Here is a 22015-nt window from a genome sequence, read left to right as displayed (position 1 = left end):
GGAAATAAATATCTGGATTACCAGAGAATGTTACCTAAGGGGACTGTGCCAAGAGCAGGTGTGGCTCAGGTTGAGGCATGTAGGTTCATGGGTTCTTGACTTCATGCAGGAAAGGTTTCACAATACAAATGCGGGTTATTTTGAGTACGTTTATTAAAGCTGGGGACAGTGAAACAAGGAAGGGCTTACAGTAGAGAGACTCAGAGGGGCTGCTTTGGCTCTAGAAGTGTTATCAGAAAGAAGTGAGCAAGGCAAGGGTGCTTTCAACTCACTGGAGAGTCAGAGAATAGGGGGCCTTGGGGACAGGATCAGGGGTTTAGCCAGGGACGAGCTACCTACATTTTTTTTTTAGATTTTATTTTTCAAATACTGTTTACATTCAATATTTTTCTATATTAGTTTCAAGTGTACAGAATAGTGGTTAGACAATTATATAATTTACTAGAGGCCTGGTGCACAAATTCGTGTACAGGTGGGGTCCGCTGGCCTGCCCTGATCGGGCTGATCAAGCTGGATGGCTGGAGGGAGGGGCCACAGGCAGTTGGTCGGCCTGCCCCCGCATCAGGGTGGGGGGGCTATCAGAGGCAAGGCCACTGGGGAAGGGGACACGAGCAGTTGGCCAGCCCCACCCACTGGTGGAATTCCTGGTCGAGGGGACAATTTGCATATTAGTCTTTTATTATATAGGATGAGGTGATCCTCCAAGTAATTCAGGTACCCTCCTGGCCCCCTATTTATTTACTTCAATATTATTGACTATACTAGGGGCCCAGTGCACAAATTCGTACACCTTGAAAGGAACTGTGGGCCGTGAGGCTGGGGTGGGCACAGGGATGGGACTTAGCGCATCCTCCATGCCCTTGCACAGCCCCTCCTGACATGGCCCCTGGTCCCGTACGCGGCAGCCCTGCTCTCGCTGCCACCACTCCCACATGCTGACAGTGATGGTCCTGCTCGCACCTGACAGCGCAAAGCGATTGGGGCCGTCAGCGGGTGCCAACAGCGGTTGCTGCCTTGATCGCCTCTCAGGAGTAGGGGGAGGTGGAGAAGAACCCAGGAGCAATTGAGGAGCAGCAGGTGCGAGCGGCGGCTCCGGCGCCAGCTGCGAGTGCAAGCGGGGCCATTGCTAGCAACAGGTATAAGAGGCGGCTGCTGGCCTCGATCACCCCACAGGAGCAGGGGGAGACAGAGAAGCCCAGAGGGCCGACGGGGGCCAGTAGCCGCTGCTCACACCCATTGATAGCGCTGAGCGATTGGGGCTGGCTCTGGGTGCCGGCAGCGGGTGCAAGCAGGGCTGGCACTGGCAGCAGGTGCGAGCACCTGGCAGGACCACGGCACGCGGGAGCAAAGAATTTTCAGTAACCACCAGAAGCTTGCTCTGATGACAGCGACCCGCCTTGGTCTGGTGCCCCGCTCACCTGCTCCACCATCCGGCCACACCCAATGCCCACCATGTTCCACGCTCTGCCGCCTGCTGCCGATGCCTGCCATGATCCGCGCGTGCCTCCTTGCGGTCAGTGCACGTCATAGTGAATGGTTGTTCGGTTGTTCCAGTCTATTTGCATATTAGCCTTTTATATATATAGGTACTCTACAATGTACTTAATTTCTTATGACTGTTGTATAACTGTCAACTTGGACTTCCTAATCCCTTCACCTTTTTCACCCAGGGCCCCATTTCCCCTTCCATCTGGCAAGCAACAGTTTGTCTCTCTCTGCACCGGTGTATTCATTTCTGTTTTGTTTGTTCACTTATTTCCTCCCTTTGACTCCACATACAAGTGAAATAATATAGTACTTGTCTTTCTCAGTTGGATTTGTTTCACTTAACACCTTCTAGCTCCATCCATGTTGTCGCAAATGAGAGGATTTCATTCTTTTACATAGCCGAGTAATAGTGCATTGCATGTAAGTACCTCATCTACTTTATTCACTCTTCTCTTGATAGGGACTTAGGTTGATTCTATATCATTGCTATTATAAATAACACTGTAATAAATACAGGGGTACATATTTACTTTCAAATTTGTGGTTTGGGGGTTTAGATATATACTCAGAAGTGAAACTGCTGGGTCATGATGTAGTTCACATTTAACTTTTTTCAGGAACTTCCATACTCTTTTTCATAGTGCACTGTGTGGCATCTATTTTACATTCTCATGAACAGTGCAAAGGGTTCTCTTTTCTCCACATTCTCACCAACACTTGCTGTTTGTTGATTTATTGATTCCTATTCTGACAGGTATGAGGTGATATTTCATTGTAGTTTTAATTTGCATTTCTCTATGATTAAATGACATTGAGCATTCTTTCCTGTCTACTGCTCATCTGTATGTCTTCTTTGCAGAAGTGTCTATGCAGGTTCTCTGACCATTTTTTAACTGTTTTGGGGGGTTTTATGGTGTTATCTGTCTTCTTTATAAATCTTGGACATTAACCCCTTATCAGAAGATTTCAATCTTCTTTATTTTATAGAGACTTGTTTTGTAGTCTAACGAGGTCTATCCTGGAAAATGTTCCATGTGCACTTGAGAAGAATGTATATTCTGCTGCCTTGGGGTGGCAGATATTCTAAAAATATCAATTAAATCCATCTGGTCTGTGTTCCTTAAGGTTGCTGTTTCCTGTTTGATTTTCTGCCTGCAAAATCTATCCATTGATGTCAGTGGGATGTTACTGTCACCTGCTATGACTATATTACTGTCTCTCCCTTTATATCCATCAATATTTGCTTTATATATTTAGATGCTTCTATGTTGGGTGCATAAATGTTTATAAGGGTTATATTCTCTTGTTGGATGGATACTCAACATTCCCTTATCATTATGTACTGTCCTGCTTTGTCTCTTATTATAGCCTTCATTTTTATGGGTTTTTTTTATGGTTTTTGTGGGGGGTTTTTCAATATAAGTATTTCAACCCCAGCTTCTACTTTTTTGTTACCATGTGCATGAAATATTATTTACCATCACTTTGTTTTCAGTATATGTGTCTCGATCTGAAGTGGGTCTGCTGTAAACAGCATACATATGGGTCTGATTTTCTTATCCACTCAGCTACCCTATGTCTTTTGATTGGAGCACTTAATCCATTTACATTTAAAGTGATTATTATTGACTAGAGGCCTAGTATACAATCAGGGCCAATTGGGGCCTTCCAGCTGCCAGCCAGGGCCTCCCTTTCCCAGCTGCTGGCTGGAGCCTCCCTTCCCTGGCTGCCGGCCAGGGCCTTCCTTCATTCCAGGCTGCTCCCTGGTGGTCAGCGCATGTCATAATGAGCAATCAAACTCCCGGTCTCCTGTTCGAACTTCCATGGGGACACTTTGCATATTAGCCTTTTACATATATAGACTAGAGGCCCGGTGCACAAAATTTGTGCACTCGGGAGGGTCCCTCAGCCCAGCCTGCACACTCTCAGAGTCCGGGAGCCCTTGGGGGATGTCCAACTGACGGCTTAGGCCATGCTCCCTCCAGCAGTCGGACATCCTTATTTCTGCCATGAGGTGGGAGAGCCTGGCTTCTGGCTGAGTGGCGCTCCCCCTATGGGAGCACACTGATCACCAGGGAGCAGCTCCTGCATTGAGCGTCTACCCCTTGACAGTCAGTGCACGTCAGAGCAACCGGTCGTTCCGCCGTTTGGTTGATTTGCATTATTAGCCTTTTATTATATAGGACAGATATGCAGTTGTTGCCATTTTGTTATTCATTTGTTCCTCTTTTTTCTTTCTTCTTAAAGAAGTCCCTTTAACATTTCTTATGATACTAGTTTGGTGATGATGAGCTCCTTTAGCTTTTTCTTGTCAGGAAAGCTCTTTTTTTCTCATTCAATTTTAAATGATAGCCTTGCTGGGTACAGTAGTCTCGGTTGTAGGTCCTTGCTTTTCACCACTTTGAATAATTTGTGTAAATCTCTTCTCCCTGAAAACGTTTCTGTTAAGAAATCAGCTGACAGTCTTATTTGAGTTCCTGCTTCCTAAATAAGTGCCATGTGAGGACACAACATGATGGTGTGTAGGTAGCAGGAAGTGAGAATCCACCTGACACCAAATGCACTGAACTTCCAGCCTCCAAAACTATGAGAAATAATATGTCTGCTGTTTATAAACTACCCATTCTATGGGTTGTTGTTTTTTTGTTTTGTTAGTAGCCTGAATAGACTAAGACAGGAAGTTATCACTATTCATGTGATTATATAACAAATTCATAAGCCTAAATTCATAAGACACTTAAGTATAATGTTTATACACGTAAAACCACTATACATAATTTAATAGTCAGTAAATCATTTTATTTGCTGAAAAGGGTTGCCCTTGAAATCAAGGTCCATTCCAGTGAAATTCCAGGAAGGACATCAGCCAGACTATAGGAATAGTTACCATGCATTTGTAAACATTTCTGAGTGCCCATTGTGTGCTGGGCATTCTGCCAGCATAGGGTGTTATGAGTTGAACTATGCCCCTCCCCAAAATTCATTCATGTTAAATTTTTAACCCCCAGCATTTTAGAATGTGACGTTATTTGGAGGTAGGGTCTTTACAGAGTTAATCAAGTTAAAGTGAGGTCTTTAGGGTGACCCCTAATCTGATAGTTTTTTTTATAAAAGGAAGAAATTTGGACACAGAAACACATTCAGAGAGGAATGACAATGTGAAGAGACATGTGGAGAAGACAGCCATCTACAAGCAAAGGAAAGAAGCCTGGAGAAGATTCTAAAACAGCCGTGGGCAAACTACAGCCCGCAGGCCGGATCCGGCCCATTTGAAATGAATAAAACTAAAAAAAAAAAAAAAAAAAAAAAAAAGACTGTACCCTTTTATGTAATGTTTACTTTGAATTTATATTAGTTCACACAAACACTCCATCCATGCTTTTGTTCCGGCCCTCCGGTCCAGTTTAAGAACCCATTGTGGCCCTCGAGTCAAAAAGTTTGCCCACCCCTGTTCTAAAAGGAGCCAACTTTTTCAATACCTTCATTTTGGACTTCTAGCCTCCAAAACTATGAGATATTAAGTTTCTGTTGTTCAAACCACCTACTTTGTGGTATTTTATTATGGTAGCCCAAACAAATATACCTAGCATATAAAGATGAGCAACAGAGAAGAGTCTGCTTTTAAGAAACCCATGATCCACTGAGGAGAAAACCAAGCCAATATATAATTTTTAAATGTAGTAATGCATCTCAAGGAGTAAGAGATTTCTGACCTCAATAAAAATATTTCTGCAGTGTATTTCAGGAAAAAAATAAGTACTATTTCCTGTTTACTTCATAGTTTCATTTTGTTTGGTAAACAGATTTTTTTAAAGTTCTGCTTTTTAAAAAAAATTGCTATCTACAAAGGTTCCAGTCTCTTAATTTTAAGTTTTTATCTTTTTCCGTCTCTCCTGAACCTCTGCCAAGAGCCTTTGCTAATATTCATCCGCTTTCCTCTCTCACCTTCCCATCTTCTTCATTTCCTCCCATTTTAGTCTTCTCTGGTTCCCTCTGTCTTTTTTTTTTTTTTTTTTTACACACTTTGCAAAAATATGTTCTCCCACTTCTCCTTCCCAGCTCTGATAAAAATATTGCTTCCACACCCTAAAATTTCTGTTAATAGCTTGTCTTTAATACCTTAGATGCTATTTTTAAAATGAGCCAGTTCTAAAAAATACCTTGAGTCTGTTTTATCAATTTCTTTTGTTAAATTATCACTATTTTCTTGTTTTAATAAGCTTCTTACATGCTGGAAGTAAAGTAATTATCCTATATAATAAAGAGCTAATATGCAAATGGTCGTCACATCATCACACAGTAACAGCTCAGACACTCAACACTGGGGAGAGAGGAATGGGGACCAGCCAGACACAGATGAATTCACAAGAGAGGAATGGAGACCAGATAGGCACAAATGAACTAGCAAGAGAGGAATGGGGACCAGCCAGGCTGCAGCCCGGAAGAGGGACAAGCCGCCCGCCCTGCAGTCCTGGGCGCCAACAGCTGGGGCTGTGGCCCAGGAGAGGGACAAGCCACCCGCCCCACAGTCTCAGGCACTAGCGGCTGCACCTGCAGCCCAGGAGAGGGACAAGCTGCCCGCCCCACGGTACTGGGCGCCAGCACCTGTGGCTGCAGCTCAGGCAAAGCTGCCCACTCACAGTCCCCTGTGGCTGTGGCCGGCCCGGGTGAAGCTGGCCCAGATCCTGGGTGCCTGTGGCCTGCTGGAGGAGGGAATCCTGGGTCCTGGGTGCGGGCAAGGCAGAGGCAGTTAGAGGCGATCAGGCCAGCAGGGGAGCAGTCAGGGGCGATCAGGCTGGTAGGGGAGCAGTTAGGGGTGATCAGGTAGGCAGGCAGAGGTGGTTAGGGCGATCAGGTAGGCAGGCAGAGGTGGTTAGGGCGATCAGGTAGGCAGGCAGAGGGGTTAGGGGCGATCGGGTAGGCAAGCAGGCGAACAGTTAGGAGCCAGCAGTCCCAGATTGCGAGAGGCAGTCGGACATCCCCCGAGGGGTCCCGAACTGGAGAGGGTGCAGGCTGGGCTAAGGGACCCCCTCCCCCGTGCACGAATTTCATGCACTGGGCCTCTAGTATATTGATAAAAGATCTTTAAGCCTTTAAGAATATATTGAGTATTCTACAACATAGAATGTATAGCAGAGTAAGTCAAATATATACTGACGTGGGGAAATCACTGTAAAACATACTTTTGTAATTAGATAAAAGGTAGCAGCTTATTTAATATTTCTTTCTCCAAGTTTAACTATACTTAAAATGTTCACAGAAAGATATAAGCCACATCTATAAAATACTATTTTCTCCATACAATGTATTATGATAGTTTAGAAGTCAGAATTAATTGATCTTTGAATATCATAGCCTTTGGCACTAATAAGAAGGAAAGTTAAATTCTAGAGATCCTTTAGAAGATTATGGTATTACAAAAAGATGTATGCCGTTTTATTTTATAATATAGAATTTTAGGAATTTTTTAAAATTTGATAAATTTTATTTTCATTTGCATAAATTTTAGTGAAATAATAATATCACTTAAAGTGTTTAGTCTCTTATTCACAGTTTTCCCACTCTGCAGAATTATGAACAGGCTTTCATATCGTTCATTTGGCCATCAGACATAATAGCAATTGCTGCCATCGATGCGTTTGAGCTAAGCACTTGTTTTTTTAGCTCACAATAATCCAATGAGGCACACATTCTTATTCCCATTTTCCAGATACAGAAACTAAGGCAGCATGTTTCGCTTGCTTTCCCAAGATCACAGTCAGGACAGTCAGGATACCATGGGCCAGATGAGATCCCCACTCTACCTGCCCACCCACAGTATAACTGAGTGTGGCAGCACAGCCAATGACCTGATACCCAACCTCTCTTCTTCCTTACTAACAAAACCCCAATTTTATTTGAGTAGCAACATACATGTTTAAAAATCCTTAATTTCACTGAAGTCTCTTCAGGGGAGGTGCCTCTATGTAATAGGTTATGGCCAAACCTAGAGGTCCTGGAGAGGGAATTCCTTCCCAGATGAAAAGTTCCCTTGGAGAAAATCCTCAGACCCTGCATTATTCCCAAGAATTGGGCCTGGAGAATTCAGCTTCTACCTCTTAACCACAAGAACAACCCCACACTACTGCTACAGAATTCAGAAAGAGCCTGGCTCCCTGGACTTCTTGTGACAGAAAATAAATTCAACCCCATTTCTTCAAACACTCTAATATAGTTCCCCACTATTTGTAACCGAAAGCCTTCCCTAACTAATTTGTCAAGTAAGAATTTCATTGCCGCCACAACTGGTTTGGCTCAGTGGATAGAGCATCGGCCTGTGGACTCAAGGGTCCCAGGTTTGATTCCGGTCGAGGGCATGTGCCTTGGTTGGGGGCACATCCCCAGGGGGGAGTGTACAGGAGGCAGCTGATCTGTGTTTCTCTCTCATCGATGTTTCTGACTCTCTATCCCTCTCCCTTCCTCTCTGTAAAAAACCAATAAAATATATTTTTAAAAAAAAAGAATTTCATTGCCTGAAGTAGGTCATAATTTTATTTCACAAATCAGACATTGTTTAAAACCTTGGAGCTATGAGTCTGAGCTAACCTACTGGGCTCTGTCAATGAGTAAACCCAGAAAGGGCACACAAATGATTACCTATAGGAGGCAGGACAAATGGGGCAAATAGTGACAAAGGTGAGAGACAGATTTCTCAAAAAACACCTGAATACATTGTTGGGATGTTTTTAAAGCATGAATATATAGTCTATTCAAACTATGTAAATAATGTTTTATAAGAGAGAAAATAAATCAAGGAAGAATATATTATCCTTATACTTTTCTGTCAAGAAATCAACAAAATATTACCTTTTTTGGGACTAGCAAACAATTCAAGGTGCTTCTCTGTAATAGTCTTCTTTTCAGCTGCTAATGACTGTAGGCAGATAATAAAAATAATATTAACAACAACAATGTAGTAATTTATGTGATAAGGGCTAAAAACCAATGATATTTTGTAAAATATTCAAAACCTTAACTACATCCTCCTTAACGTATTCCTCTCTGTTTTCCTTTACAGTCGGGCCTTGACTTAAGAGTTTAATTCGTTCCCTGACGAAGCTCATAACTCTAATTACTCATATGTCAAATCAAAAAGTGAAAGAGACAGACAGTGATGCTGGGCTGATGTGGCGTTCACTGTGACGTTCGCTGCGCCAACCAGCGGTGGGGTATCTGAAGCATAAAGGTTTTGCATGGCATAAAGAGGTGAATACTGCCGAGGCTGGTTTGGCTCGGTGGATAGAGCGTTGGCCTGCGGACTGAAAGGTCCCAGGTTCGATTCCGGTCAGGGGCATGTACCTGGGTTGCTGGCACATCCCCAGTGGGAGATGTGCGGGAGGCGGCTGATCGATGTTTCTCTCTCACCGATGTTTCTAACTCTCTATCTCTCTCCCTTCCTCTCTGTAAAAAATCAATAAAATATATTTTTTAAAAAAAAGAGGTGAATACTAACATGCCACAACTATTAAAGGAATTCAAGGATGAGAAAAAAATGTAATATGGTTTCCTACTATATCATGACAGTATTTTCAAAGAAAATAAGAAAGGGAATTCCAAAGAAATAAAAGTACAGTGGCCTGAACACTCAGATCTAAACAATTTTACTATAGTAAACCCTCAAGGTTGCAGTCTTCAATTTAACAGAATTTGGATTTAATGAACAAAACTTCCGGTCTGGATGTTGTTTTAAAACACCCTGTTAATTTCAAACTGCTTTTAACCAACATTTGCTTATAATTAAATTAACAGTTGTTGTTTTTTTAATTCACTATCATTTTTAACAAATTTTGGTGAATAGACTGTATTTGGGGGAAAAACACTATAGTAATTTTGCCAACACAAATAAAGATTACATTATCTACAAATATAGTCTACACTAGAGGCCTGGTGCTCAAAATTTTGTGCACTGGGGGGGTGGAGAGGGTGTCCCTGAGCCCGGCCTGCACCCTCTTGTAGTCCGGGACCCCTCACTCCTTATAGCCCGCCTGCAGCGGAGACGGAAGAGGTTCCCGCCACCGCCACTGAGCTCACCAACTGAGAGCCCGGCTGCTGGCTGAGTGGCGCTCCCCCTGTGGGAGCGCACTGACCACCAGAGGGCAGCTCCTACATTGAGCATCTGCCCCGTGATGGTCAGTGTGCATCATAGCGACCAGTTGTTCCACAGTTTGGTCAATTTGCATATTAGGGTTTTATTATACAGGATATTTAAATCCAAGAGTCACCACTCACAAACAGTGTTTGGCGAGTGATTAGCATGGGATCACGCCACATTGCACATTGCTTGTTGTTGCGTGGTGTGACTTTCTTTAACGTGTGCCAGCCAATGTCCTGAGGCGTGCTAAGCCATGCCCCAGCCGTGTACATTTGTTTGCTGGAGATGATTGGTAAATGCATGCATTTACTAGACCTATTCAGTATAAATTTAAAAATTATAGTAATACGTACAAAAAACTTTTCTGTGAAATTAAACTTTTCATACGAACTTTAATTAAACAAACATGTCTACATAAGCAAAAACAGATAAACTAATTTGTCAATTTTTTAACATGTACATTCGAAAACCCTACTTTATTATTATAACGAACTTTCAGCTTAAAGGACACCCCTCGCCCGCATCAGTACTTTACCCGAGTCCCAGGAGAACCCTGGAATCCTTCTTCACACCTGAGCCATGCTTCTGCGAGGGAGGCAGTGGCCCCCACTGCCCTGAGGCCTGCTCTTCCGGACTGCGGTGGACACTCTCCCGGAAAGGAGGGGTATTCCACAAGATCCCGGTTTCTTTTTCTCTGTAGTGATAATTTTTAAAGAAAAAAAAAATCAACTTCACTAAGTTGACAACTGACATCATGGAAACCCAGAATGGCGACGGTGAAGGCATATTTTTTAAATGTCTCTGAATCCCCATGTGAAGGAGTAATGTGACAGCAAAACCAAAAGTACAGAGACAACAATTACAACTTGTCGACAAAGTCCAAAACACAAATGGGTCAGAATAAACAATCCAGCCTCCAAACTCATGCATGGTATCATATCCGAAAGGCAAGAAGCTGAGAGAAGCAACGAAGGGCCTGTGCACAAAGACAACCAGTGTTCACTACAAAGTGGAGCAGGCGACCTGAGAACAGTATCTGCAAAGGGGTGGGAACAAGGTCCCAACCAAGATCCGAAGGGGTGGGGCAGTCTGGGTACTCAAACAACCAGTCAGCTGGGACCACCTCCCCCAAAAGGGCCCAATACTGAGGAGAGAACTGCTGGTAGTCCACAGTGGAGGCCAAGTTCCCGTAATGAGCCTTAACGAGCAATCAGCAGGGACCTGAGGCTGTGTGGCTGCGCCCCCCTGCCTGGTGGGGCTTGACAGGGGACCTCAGGCCACGCCCCCTGCCCCTGGTGCCAGGCTGGGGGACCTTGGCCGTGCCCCCCACCAGGCAGGGCTTGACGGGGGAACTCAGGCCACACACCCTGCCCACGGGGTTTGATGGGGAACCTCAAAGCACGCCCCCACCCGAGCCTGGGCCAGGGGACCTCAGGCCACAATCCCACCTGGCGGGGCTTGACAGAGACCTCAGGCTGCACCCTCCGCACTAGCACCGAGCTGGGGGAACCTCAGGCCACGGCCCCCTGCCCAGCGGGGCTTGACGGGGGACCTCAGGCCATGCCCCCCCCTACCCCAGTGTCAGGCCAGGGAACCTCAGGCCATGATCCTGGCCCCATCCCCGGGCCAGGGGACCTGAGGCTGCACCCCCACCCAGTGGGGCTTGACAGGGGACCTGAGACTGCGCCTCCCCCCCCACCCGGCACCAGGCTGGGGGACCTGAGGCTGCGCCCCCCACCCCACCTGGAGGGGCTTGACGGTGGTGGGACCGGCCGGGTCTGGGTCTTACCCAATGGGGGTGGGGCCGGCCAGTTCTGGGTCTCCTGCATTTTCAAAGTGCATGCGGGTGGTGGGCAGGGACTTGACTCTAGGTCCCACAGCACACCCCAGACTTTGACAGGAGGGAGATTTTCATATGCATTTTACTAATTTTCTTTCATCTCTGACACTTCTATTATTGAAAAAGGGCAAATAGCAATATTAAAATATTTCCTCTAATTCCCTTTTAATGTGCACAAATTTCGTGCACCAGGCCACTAGTGTTGAGATAAAAGTCAAAATTGAAGTAAGAGGCAGACTGTGTAACTTCTATTTTTAAATGGGGTGTTTAATTATGGAAGGCATAGTTAATAATGTTAATATTGTTTTAATGACTTTCATTTATTTTTTCAGCCAATAAGAAGCAAGAAATCCTGTTGCCATAGCCAAAATCTGATAATTCCTCCTGTTATACAAGAGCTACTCTGTTGCTGTATTAAAAATGTCAATGCACAAAAGGTATTAAAATTCACCTGTATTTGCTTGACATCTTTTGTTTTAAAATATATTTTTATTGATTTCAGAAAGGAAGGGAGAGGGGGAGAGATAGAAACATCAATAATGACAGAGAATCATTGATCGGTTGCCTACTGCAAGTCCCCTACTGGGGATCCAGCCCACAACCCCAGCAAGTGCCTGTTAGGTCTGATCCAATCGATACCCCCTCCCCTGGGAACTGACCTTCAGGCCACTTCACAATGGACATTCCACTTGCTTAGACCACCACATCCCACTTGCTAAAACCATTATCTGCCGCCCCCCCCCCCGCAACCCCCCCCCCACACACACACACACACACGCGTCCCAGAATCCCGACCTGCACAGAGAATTCTCCGCCCAGAAAAAGCCCACCAAAAGTCCTTTAAAAACCGCTGACTCCCGTCACTGGGGTGCTGGAGCCATCTGGGGCTCAGCCACCTGGTGTGTGGATGATGGAATAAATTCGTAATCCCTCACCATTCTGGCCTCGTGCGTTCCTCCTTTGGCAACCCTAACAGTGCCCTGACCAGGAATCCAACCATGGCCTCCTGGTTCACAGGTCGACACGCAATCACTGCGCCCCGGTGGCTGGGCTACTTGACATCTTTTAAGATCTCTCTCCAAACTGCCTCAGTAACCTCTCCCATCAAAGACTGGTGAGAATATGTGGGGTTTTCCTTCGTGTGTGAGGAACACCTATTAAGCATAGTAAGTAAAAGCAAATCATAATTTTTAAACCTTAAGGGCAATTATTGCAGTGCTGAAATGCAAGCTAGCACCTACATACACTGCAATTAGTAATGGAACAGCAAACTCGAGAAAACAAAACCTCTCCTTAAAAATAAAAATATCCCAGCCACGGCACCAGAAATAATAAATAAATAAATAGATAGATAGATAGATAGATAGATAAATAAATAAATAAATGATACCCACTGGGGGGTAGGGAAGGCCAGGGGAAGGTCTGGAGGGGGAGAGGGGCGGAAGGAGACATATGTAATACTCTTTGTAATACTTTAAGCAATAAAACAAAATTTAAAAAAATATATCATCATCTAAGTCACAGCGGCATTCACATATGTGCCTGAATAGTCACCCTTTCTCTGCACTGTTCTAGCTCTCGGCTTTGTCCCCACGCGGGGCAAGGGTGACTTGTCCCTACGACATGGGCCACACCAGCTGCAGCTCAGCCCAGCGCCCACGAGGCATTACCCAGTGGCTTTGCATTCCTCAGCTCCCCCCGTGACCGCGAAAGCTACATAACATGATAGGAAACCCGCTAAAGCTGGTTTCATAGGCGTCTTGAGATTAATATCTTTTTCAGAGATCCCGCGCGGGAAACACAAATCCTCCGATTTCCAAACAACGGCTGCCCTAAAGCAGCGATTTTTCAGCTGCGCTGCCCATGCTGGTGTGCCACCCAGCGCAGTATGTTAAACGTCACCCATGCAATAGCTGGTATGCCACCCAGCGCAGTGTGTTAATGTCACCCATGCAGTAGCTGGTGTGCCACCCAGCGCAGTGTGTTAATGTCACCCCTGCAGTAGCTGGTGTGCCACCCAGCGCAGTATGTTAATGTCACCCATGCAGTAGCTAGTGTGCCACCCAGCGCAGTGTGTTAATGTCACCCCTGCAGTAGCTGGTGTGCCACCCAGCACAGTATGTTAATGTCACCCCTGCAGTAGCTGGTGTGCCACCCAGCGCAGTATGTTAATGTCACCACTGCAATAGCTGGTGTGCCACCCAGCGCAGTATGTTAATGTCACCCCTGCAATAGCTGGTGTGCCACCCAGCGCAGTATGTTAATGTCACCCCTGCAATAGCTGGTGTGCCACCCAGCGCAGTATGTTAATGTCACCCATGCAGTAGCTGGTGTGCCACCCAGCGCAGTCTGTTAATGTCACCCCTGCAATAGCTGGTGTGCCACCCAGCGCAGTCTGTTAATGTCACCCATGCAATAGCTGGTGTGCCACCCAGCGCAGTATGTTAATGTCACCCCTGCAATAGCTGGTGTGCCACCCAGCGCAGTATGTTAATGTCACCCCTGCAATAGCTGGTGTGCCACCCAGCGCAGTATGTTAATGTCACCACTGCAATAGCTGGTGTGCCACCCAGCGCAGTATGTTAATGTCACCCATGCAGTAGCTGGTGTGCCACCCAGCGCAGTATGTTAATGTCACCCCTGCAGTAGCTGGTGTGCCACCCAGCGCAGTGTGTTAATGTCACCCCTGCAGTAGCTGGTGTGCCACCCAGCGCAGTGTGTTGATGTCACCCCTGCAGTAGCTGGTGTGCCACCCAGCGCAGTATGTTGATGTCACCCATGCAGTAGCTGGTGTGCCACCCAGCGCAGTGTGTTGATGTCACCCATGCAGTAGCTGGTGTGCCACCCAGCGCAGTGTGTTAATGTCACCCATGCAATAGCTGTTGTGCCACCCAGCGCAGTGTGTTGCTGTCACCCATGCAGTAGCTGGTGTGCCACCAGCACAGTCTGTTAATGTCACCCATGCAGTAGCTGGTGTGCCACCCAGCGCAGTATGTTAATGTCACCCCTGCAGTAGCTGGTGTGCCACCCAGCGCAGTATGTTAATGTCACCCATGCAGTAGCTGGTGTGCCACCCAGCGCAGTATGTTAATGTCACCCATGCAGTAGCTGGTGTGCCACCCAGCGCAGTATGTTAATGTCACCCATGCAGTAGCTGGTGTGCCACCCAGCGCAGTATGTTAATGTCACCCATGCAGTAGCTGGTGTGCCCCCCAGCGCAGTATGTTAATGTCACCCATGCAGTAGCTGGTGTGCCACCCAGCGCAGTATGTTAATGTCACCCATGCAGTAGCTGGTGTGCCACCCAGCGCAGTATGTTAATGTCACCCATGCAGTAGCTGGTGTGCCCCCCATCGCAGTATGTTAATGTCACCCCTGCAGTAGCTGGTGTGCCCCCCAGCGCAGTATGTTAATGTCACCCATGCAGTAGCTGGTGTGCCACCCAGCGCAGTATGTTAATGTCACCCATGCAGTAGCTGGTGTGCCCCCCAGCGCAGTATGTTAATGTCACCCCTGCAGTAGCTGGTGTGCCCCCCAGCGCAGTATGTTAATGTCACCCCTGCAGTAGCTGGTGTGCCCCCCAGCGCAGTATGTTAATGTCACCCATGCAGTAGCTGGTGTGCCCCCCAGCGCAGTATGTTAATGTCACCCATGCAGTAGCTGGTGTGCCCCCCAGCGCAGTATGTTAATGTCACCCATGCAGTAGCTGGTGTGCCACCCAGCGCAGTATGTTAATGTCACCCATGCAGTAGCTGGTGTGCCCCCCAGCGCAGTATGTTAATGTCACCCCTGCAGTAGCTGGTGTGCCCCCCAGCGCAGTATGTTAATGTCACCCCTGCAGTAGCTGGTGTGCCCCCCAGCGCAGTATGTTAATGTCACCCATGCAGTAGCTGGTGTGCCCCCCAGCGCAGTATGTTAATGTCACCCCTGCAGTAGCTGGTGTGCCCCCCAGCGCAGTATGTTAATGTCACCCATGCAGTAGCTGGTGTGCCCCCCAGCGCAGTATGTTAATGTCACCCATGCAGTAGCTGGTGTGCCACCCAGCGCAGTATGTTAATGTCACCCATGCAGTAGCTGGTGTGCCACCCAGCGCAGTATGTTAATGTCACCCATGCAGTAGCTGGTGTGCCACCCAGCGCAGTATGTTAATGTCACCCATGCAGTAGCTGGTGTGCCCCCCAGCGCAGTATGTTAATGTCACCCATGCAGTAGCTGGTGTGCCCCCCAGCGCAGTATGTTAATGTCACCCCTGCAGTAGCTGGTGTGCCCCCCAGCGCAGTATGTTAATGTCACCCCTGCAGTAGCTGGTGTGCCACCCAGCGCAGTATGTTAATGTCACCCATGCAGTAGCTGGTGTGCCACCCAGCGCAGTATGTTAATGTCACCCATGCAGTAGCTGGTGTGCCACCCAGCGCAGTATGTTAATGTCACCCATGCAGTAGCTGGTGTGCCCCCCAGCGCAGTATGTTAATGTCACCCATGCAGTAGCTGGTGTGCCACCCAGCGCAGTCTGTTAATGTCACCCATGCAGTAGCTGGTGTGCCACCCAGCGCAGTCTGTTAATGTCACCCATGCAGTAGCTGGTGTGCCCCCCAGCGCAGTATGTTAATGTCACCCATGCAGTAGCTGGTGTGCCACCCAGCGCAGTATGTTAATGTCACCCATGCAGTAGCTGGTGTGCCCCCCAGCACAGTATGTTAATATCACCCATGCAATACTGTCTGTGCACGAGCTCCGTGGCCAGACCCCAGGCAGACCCGGTATAATGGCCTGGCCGCACGGAACCTCAGACTCCCGTCCCACAGAAGCAGGAAGAGAAAGATTCGGGAAAAGGTAGGGGCAGCATGGAGAGTGCGGCAACAGAGATTTGGGGGGCGAGGGGGGCGGGTGGAAACGACAGCAGAGCCACTCCAATACACACGCCGCCGTCTTGGTGAGTTACACGAGTCAAAAAAAAGGAAAATAAAGAACCACCAACACCAGCCAGGGCAACTGTAGCTCACACGCTGGTTCCAAACCCAACTCCGTGCAGCGCCTCGCCCCGCGCAACCCCTCCCCGGACCTCCCCCCGCGGCCGGGAGGTGCGGCTCCCTCAGCCCGCGCTCGGGAGGGGGCGACCTCGGGAGCCGCAGCTTTGCCCGGACCCCCACCAGCACCGCACCCACGCCTCGCCGCTACCAGGCCGGGCCAGTCCGGGGTGGAACCCGAGCGGATGCGCACGGAGTTCCCGGGCGAGCGCTGAAGAACGGGCGGCGTCTGCTCCGGACCCCGGCTTACCTTCGGGCCGCGCGAGCCCCTCCAGCCAGACATCTCCGCGCCCGCAGCCCCGCGCCCAGCCTCCCCGCGCGGCGCCCCGCTACAGCGCGCCGCACCGCGCGCCGCAATTGGCTGGCGAGAGGGCGAGGGGCGGGGACTCTCTAGGCGCACCGCCCAACCAGCCTGTGCGTCGTAGCGCGCGCTGTGATTGGAGAGCAGTGGGGTGTGGGGCGGGTTTCTCTGCCACCCCGCGTTTTCTGGGCATGAATGGGCTCCGGGCTGGGCTGTGAGCCTGGGCGGGAGGGTGCGTACCCGCCAGTCTAAGGGGTGCTGTGCGGCCAGTCCAGCCTCCTCGCTGGGCTCGGGGTTCTGAGCGCACTCTGAGCGGGCCACACCGCTGACCATCAGGCTCCCGGTGGGGGAATTGCTGGGCCGGTGCCTTACCGGAGGGAGGGTGGGTCGGGGGTCCGCCTCCAAGGGTTGTTTTCCAAGAAAGCTGATTTGTGGTCTATTTTGTCAGGCGTCAGTTGACATTAAATTAAAATAAAATGAAAACCCGAAGTAGGGTACGAATTCAAAATGAATACTTAAGGGATGGTTAAACAAACATGGAACCCCCAAGGCTGCAAGTCTTTAAGAAAGCTTTTATTGAGCCTGGCCTGCGGGTCTCAGGGGTTGAGCATCCACCTAAGAACCAGGAGGTCACGGTTCTATTTCTGGTCAGAGCACACGCCGGGTTTATGGGCTCGATCCCCAGTGAGCATGATTCTCTCTCATTGTTGTGCCCAGATTTCAAGGTTCCCAAAAAGCCCACCAGGGAGCCAGCCAGTCCGATGCAAAAGCAAAGAGTCCTTCATTTCGAACTAGTTCGGCTCCCCGACAACACTCACCGATGCAACGGTAAGTAAGCCCAGTGGCCGAGAGAGAGCGAAGCCTGATGGGACTGTGGGTTTTATGGGGGGGGGGGGGGGGTGGAGTGAGGGCAGGAGAGGGGACTGTGGGCCCCGCGGATTGGCCAGGCGCGAAAGAAATCCCGGGCGTGGCCAGCAGGGGCCTGGGCTTCCAGGAAGAAGGTACTCTCCTGAGCACATGGCGGCGGCCCCAAAAATGGAGGACCCAGGGCAAGATGGAGGGCGCAGTCCTCGCCCCTTGATAGGCGTCCTTCCCCGAAGGCCGCAGGCCGCTCCCCAGCACCCAGGAGCCCGGGGCGCCGGACCCCTGCTGGAGGGGGCTCCGCTGCACCTGCTCCCCCCAGAGCCCCGGGCCCGCCCCCTCTCCACGGCCCTCGGCCTTCCCAGACAGGAAACTAGACTTGGGGCGGCCAACCCAGCGCCACCGGTGCCGGGAGACGGGCGGGTACAGGCTGGCGGGAACCCGCCGTGGGGAACACTGGAACCAACCGCGGGGAGCACTGGGCATCAGGGCCTCTAGGTTGAGGTCTCGCCCTTTCATATTTCTCTCTCCTTCTCCCTTCCTCCCTTAAATTAATAAATATAAATATAGGGGGAAAAACTTCTTATTGAGCCAAAAACGCTAGCCAAAAAGAAAGAATATAAAAGGACATGAAAGACAATATGTCGATTGTGTAGGAGTTTGCAAGCATTTTTATACATCAAGCAGGTGAAAGGAGGAGAAAGATGCAAGCTGTCTGAAAGAGTTTACATTGGCTATAGGCAAAGGGTTGGAAAAAGTACAGCCAGGCTAACTCTGGTAGAGGCACAGAATCCACAAAAATAAATGTCCACTCTTGTGGAATGGCAGTAGGGTGAGGTGGGTGGGGTGAGGTGGGTGGTATGGGGTGGTGTGGAGTGGTGAGGTGTGGAGTGGGGTGAGGTGTGGTGGGATGGGGTGGTGTGGGGTGGGTGGGGTGAGGTGGGGGTGTGAGGGAGGGAGGGAAGCAGGGGAAGAGAGAATGCCAAAGAACCTAGTTAGTGAATGACACTGGGCATGGGTATTATTCTGAATGTTTTTCATTTCTTTTCCCTCCAACACCACACACACACACACACACACACACACACACACACACACACACAACCTGTGTGGAGTGAAAGGAAGGTCACCACAGGAGAAGGAGAACTACTGCTTGACTGTAAGCCTCGGTACTAGGCCGCCGGGCGCCCTGCACTTGCAGTTGGCAGAGACTCAAACCAGAGGCCAGGGGAGGAGTGGAAGGAAGTTTTATGGTGGTCGCACTGTGGCTGGGGAAGTGGGGCTGGCAGCTGAGAAGAGGAGGGGCCTCTGACATATCCAATGAGGGGGAGCATATTGCCTTTTCTCCTATTGGATCCAAGTTTGGGGATTTTCTGGGTGGGGTGTTCGGGGTGGGGGGCCGCAAAAGTAAGAGGGAGGCCTTCAGGTCCATCCTGATGAGGACTTTCGGGCCCGCCCTTGGGGTTAGTGGCCACCAGAAGTGTGTTTGTGGCTCCAGCCAGGAACCGCTCCTTCCTTCACTTCAGTCCACCTAATACCCTCCCTGGATGGGAAAAGTGTATGTGTTTAACCAGGACCACCCAAGGACCACAGAGGTCAGAATGGCTTATTCCTGTGTCTCCATTTCCACAGGACACAGGAGTCAATATTCTAAAAGTGATGCAACCTACATTTTTCATGTCTGTTGAAGGAAGTTTCTGTTTCAGGTACTGCTATGTGTTATTTATAAACTAGAGGCCTGGCGCACGGGTCCCTCAGCCTGGCCTGTGCCCTATCGCAATCCAGGACCCCTCGGGATGTAGTAGTGCTCCAAGTGGCAGGAGGCCGGGGAGGAGCCCGAGCCCGGGCCTGGCGTCACCCTGCTCCCGTACACCCTGCCCCATTGCTCCTGCCGCAGGCTCACGCCCAGTCAGTCCAGATGGGGAGAGGCTCCTGCCTCTGCAGAGGCACCAGCCGTGAGCCCAGCGTTTGGCACCTGTCGGTTAGCTGAGCTGCACTCCTGCTGTGAGAGCCCACTGACCACCAGGAGGCACTGAGTGTCTGCCCCTTAGTGGTCAGTGCACGTCATAGCAACCGGTCGACCGGTCATTCAGTTGTCCAGGTCAACAGGTCACTTAGGCTTTATATATATATATAGACTAGAGGCCTGATGCACAAAATTCTTGCAAGGGGCTCAGCCCCCACCACTGCCATGGCTGCTTCTGCCTCAGCCCCCACAGTGCAGCGGCTTAGTCCAGAAGGGCATCTAGAAGGTCGTCCAGAAGGTCGTCTGCAAGGTCGTCTGGTCTAATTAGCATATTATGCTTTTATTATTGTAGATGATGTGTGAAAAAAAAAAGACAAGTGCTAGTATGACTACCCACCCTGCGCCTCTAGACTGCCTTCCACTCCCCACTGCACGCTTGCGTCTGTGGTCATTCCCTTTGCCTGGTCCCCACTTACCTCCACCCCCCAGCCCCCAATCCATGGTTTTGCCCACGCTGAACCAACCCGGCCAACTGGTCCACCTCTTTTCTTTGGAGGCTATACAAGTGGCCACTAGCAAGTAGGGCCCTACTACAGGGCGCCATTGTGAGCTGACTGGATCGCATCGGGACCACCGACGAGGTGGGGACACTTAGCTGGCAGCTAGGAGCTTTGGAAACTTTATTCTCTCTCAATCTGTCTCCCTCTCTTTCTCATGCTTACATATTTTTTTTTAATAGAACTTTCATCAATCCTATTCAAAATCTGAAAATTGAGGAAACAAAAAAAATGAAACAGCAAAATACTCAACATGGCTTTCTAGGCCAAAATTCACATATTCTCTTTCAAATTATAAACAGCACATAAGATACCTGAGAAAAACTGTGCCTGTTTAGCAAGGCACATTACTATATGTTAAGAGAGTAAATGATTGTAAATATGATGGTGATCAATTTTATTTTTTAAAAGATTTTTTACTGATTTTTAGAGAGACAGAAATATCCGTGTGAGAGTGCAACACTGATTGGCTGCCCACTGCCAGGAATTAGGCCTGCAACCTGGGCATGTACCCTGACCAGGAATTGAACCATGACGTCCAGGCTCATAGGCAGACGCTAACCACTGAGCTCGCTGGCCAGGCTCATATTATTCGTTTTATGCAAACTGATAAAATAGCAGTAAGAGAGATTTGAGTTTTTATCCCATTTTCCCACCTTAAAGCTGAACCGTGTCAATTGTTATCAGTTTAAGGGTAATATCTAGTATAGTTCTTTCTAATAGTAATTGCCTTCAGAAACAACTGATTAGGTACATGAGAATATCTCTGCCTCGTTTGAAGCATAAATGCTTCCATACTGATTCAAAAGCAAAGGACCTTCATGATGGCCAACATTAAAAGAAGAGATAGGAAGAGACATTTTTATTACATTCATTAGGATGACATTGGTTAATAAGATCATATAGGTTTTGAGTGTACATTTCCATGATACATGAGCTGTATCTTGCATTGTGTGTCCACCACCCCAAGTTAAATAATCTTCTATCACCATATAGTTGGCTCTCTTTACCTTTTACTACTGCCCACCCCATTCCTTCTTGTAACCACCATACAGTTGTCTGTATCGATGAGTCTCAGTTTTATATCCCACATATGAGTAAAATCATATGGTCTTAGCTTTTTCTGGCTTATTTCACTTAGCAGCAGAATATTCTCAAAGTCCATCCATGTTGTCACAAATATCAGTATTTCATCTGTTCTTATGCTGAGTAATATTCCATAGTATACGTGTACCACATCTTCTTTATCCAATGCTCTCCTGAAGGACATGGTTCTTTCCATGTCTTGGCCACCATGAATATGCTGCGTTTACTTAATATTAGAAATGTTTCTGGCCCTAGCCGGTTTGCTGAGTAGATAGAGCATCAGCCTGTGGACTGAAGGGTCCTGGGTTCGATTCTGGTCAAGGGCACATGCCCAGGTCTTGGGCTCAATCCCTAGTAAAGGGTGTGCAGGAGACAGCCAATCAATGATTTTCTCTCATCATTGATGTTTCTATCTCTCTCTCCCTCTCCCTTCCTTTCTAAAAAAAAAAAAAAAAAAAAAAAAAAAAAAAAAATTTATATATATATATATATATCTCCATCATTTTATGTCTAAGTGATTGTCTACCTCAATTTCTTTCCTCCAAATTCAGGATGGGTCCTTGTATATTCAGACAAGCATCTTCAGCATGATCGGTAAGATACAAGTTTCATAAACTGAATTAAAACATCTTGATCCTGGTTGCGCACATAATCTCTAAGGACCTTTCAAAAATGCTCAAATCTGGGCCTCGCTTTTTAAATTTTTTTTTCATCCTTCAAAAGTTTGATAACACGCAATTTTGGTACAACAGAGCATC

The 22015-nt window shown here is 48.2% G+C and overlaps 1 protein-coding gene across 7 annotated transcripts in view; it reads right to left on the bottom strand.

The window, feature by feature from the left end:
- SPIDR (scaffold protein involved in DNA repair) overlaps positions 1 to 16839 on the bottom strand; it is a 285105-nt gene extending 268266 nt beyond the window's left edge. For 5 of the 7 annotated variants that reach the window (XR_009449640.1, XM_059672698.1, XM_059672699.1 and 2 more), the window contains exons 1-3: positions 16737 to 16839; positions 10155 to 10313; positions 8335 to 8401 (exon numbers count right to left, since the gene is read on the bottom strand). Coding sequence is in view for 5 of the 7 variants with exons in the window: in XM_059672698.1 (XP_059528681.1) it covers positions 8335 to 8401; positions 10155 to 10313; positions 16737 to 16769 (259 nt within the window). In the remaining 2 variants the exon portion in view is untranslated. Of the gene's footprint in view, positions 1 to 8334; positions 8402 to 10154; positions 10314 to 16736 lie in introns of those variants that run through there. The other 2 variants (XM_059672700.1, XM_059672704.1) reach the window with 2 other exon arrangements.
- Between the last annotated feature and the right edge of the window lie 5176 nt (positions 16840 to 22015).

This window comes from Myotis daubentonii, chromosome 17, assembly GCF_963259705.1.
Source record: "Myotis daubentonii chromosome 17, mMyoDau2.1, whole genome shotgun sequence".
Lineage (NCBI taxonomy): Eukaryota > Metazoa > Chordata > Mammalia > Chiroptera > Vespertilionidae > Myotis > Myotis daubentonii.
Note: the sequence above shows the minus strand (reverse complement) of the source record. Positions and strands in the feature narration are given on the sequence as shown.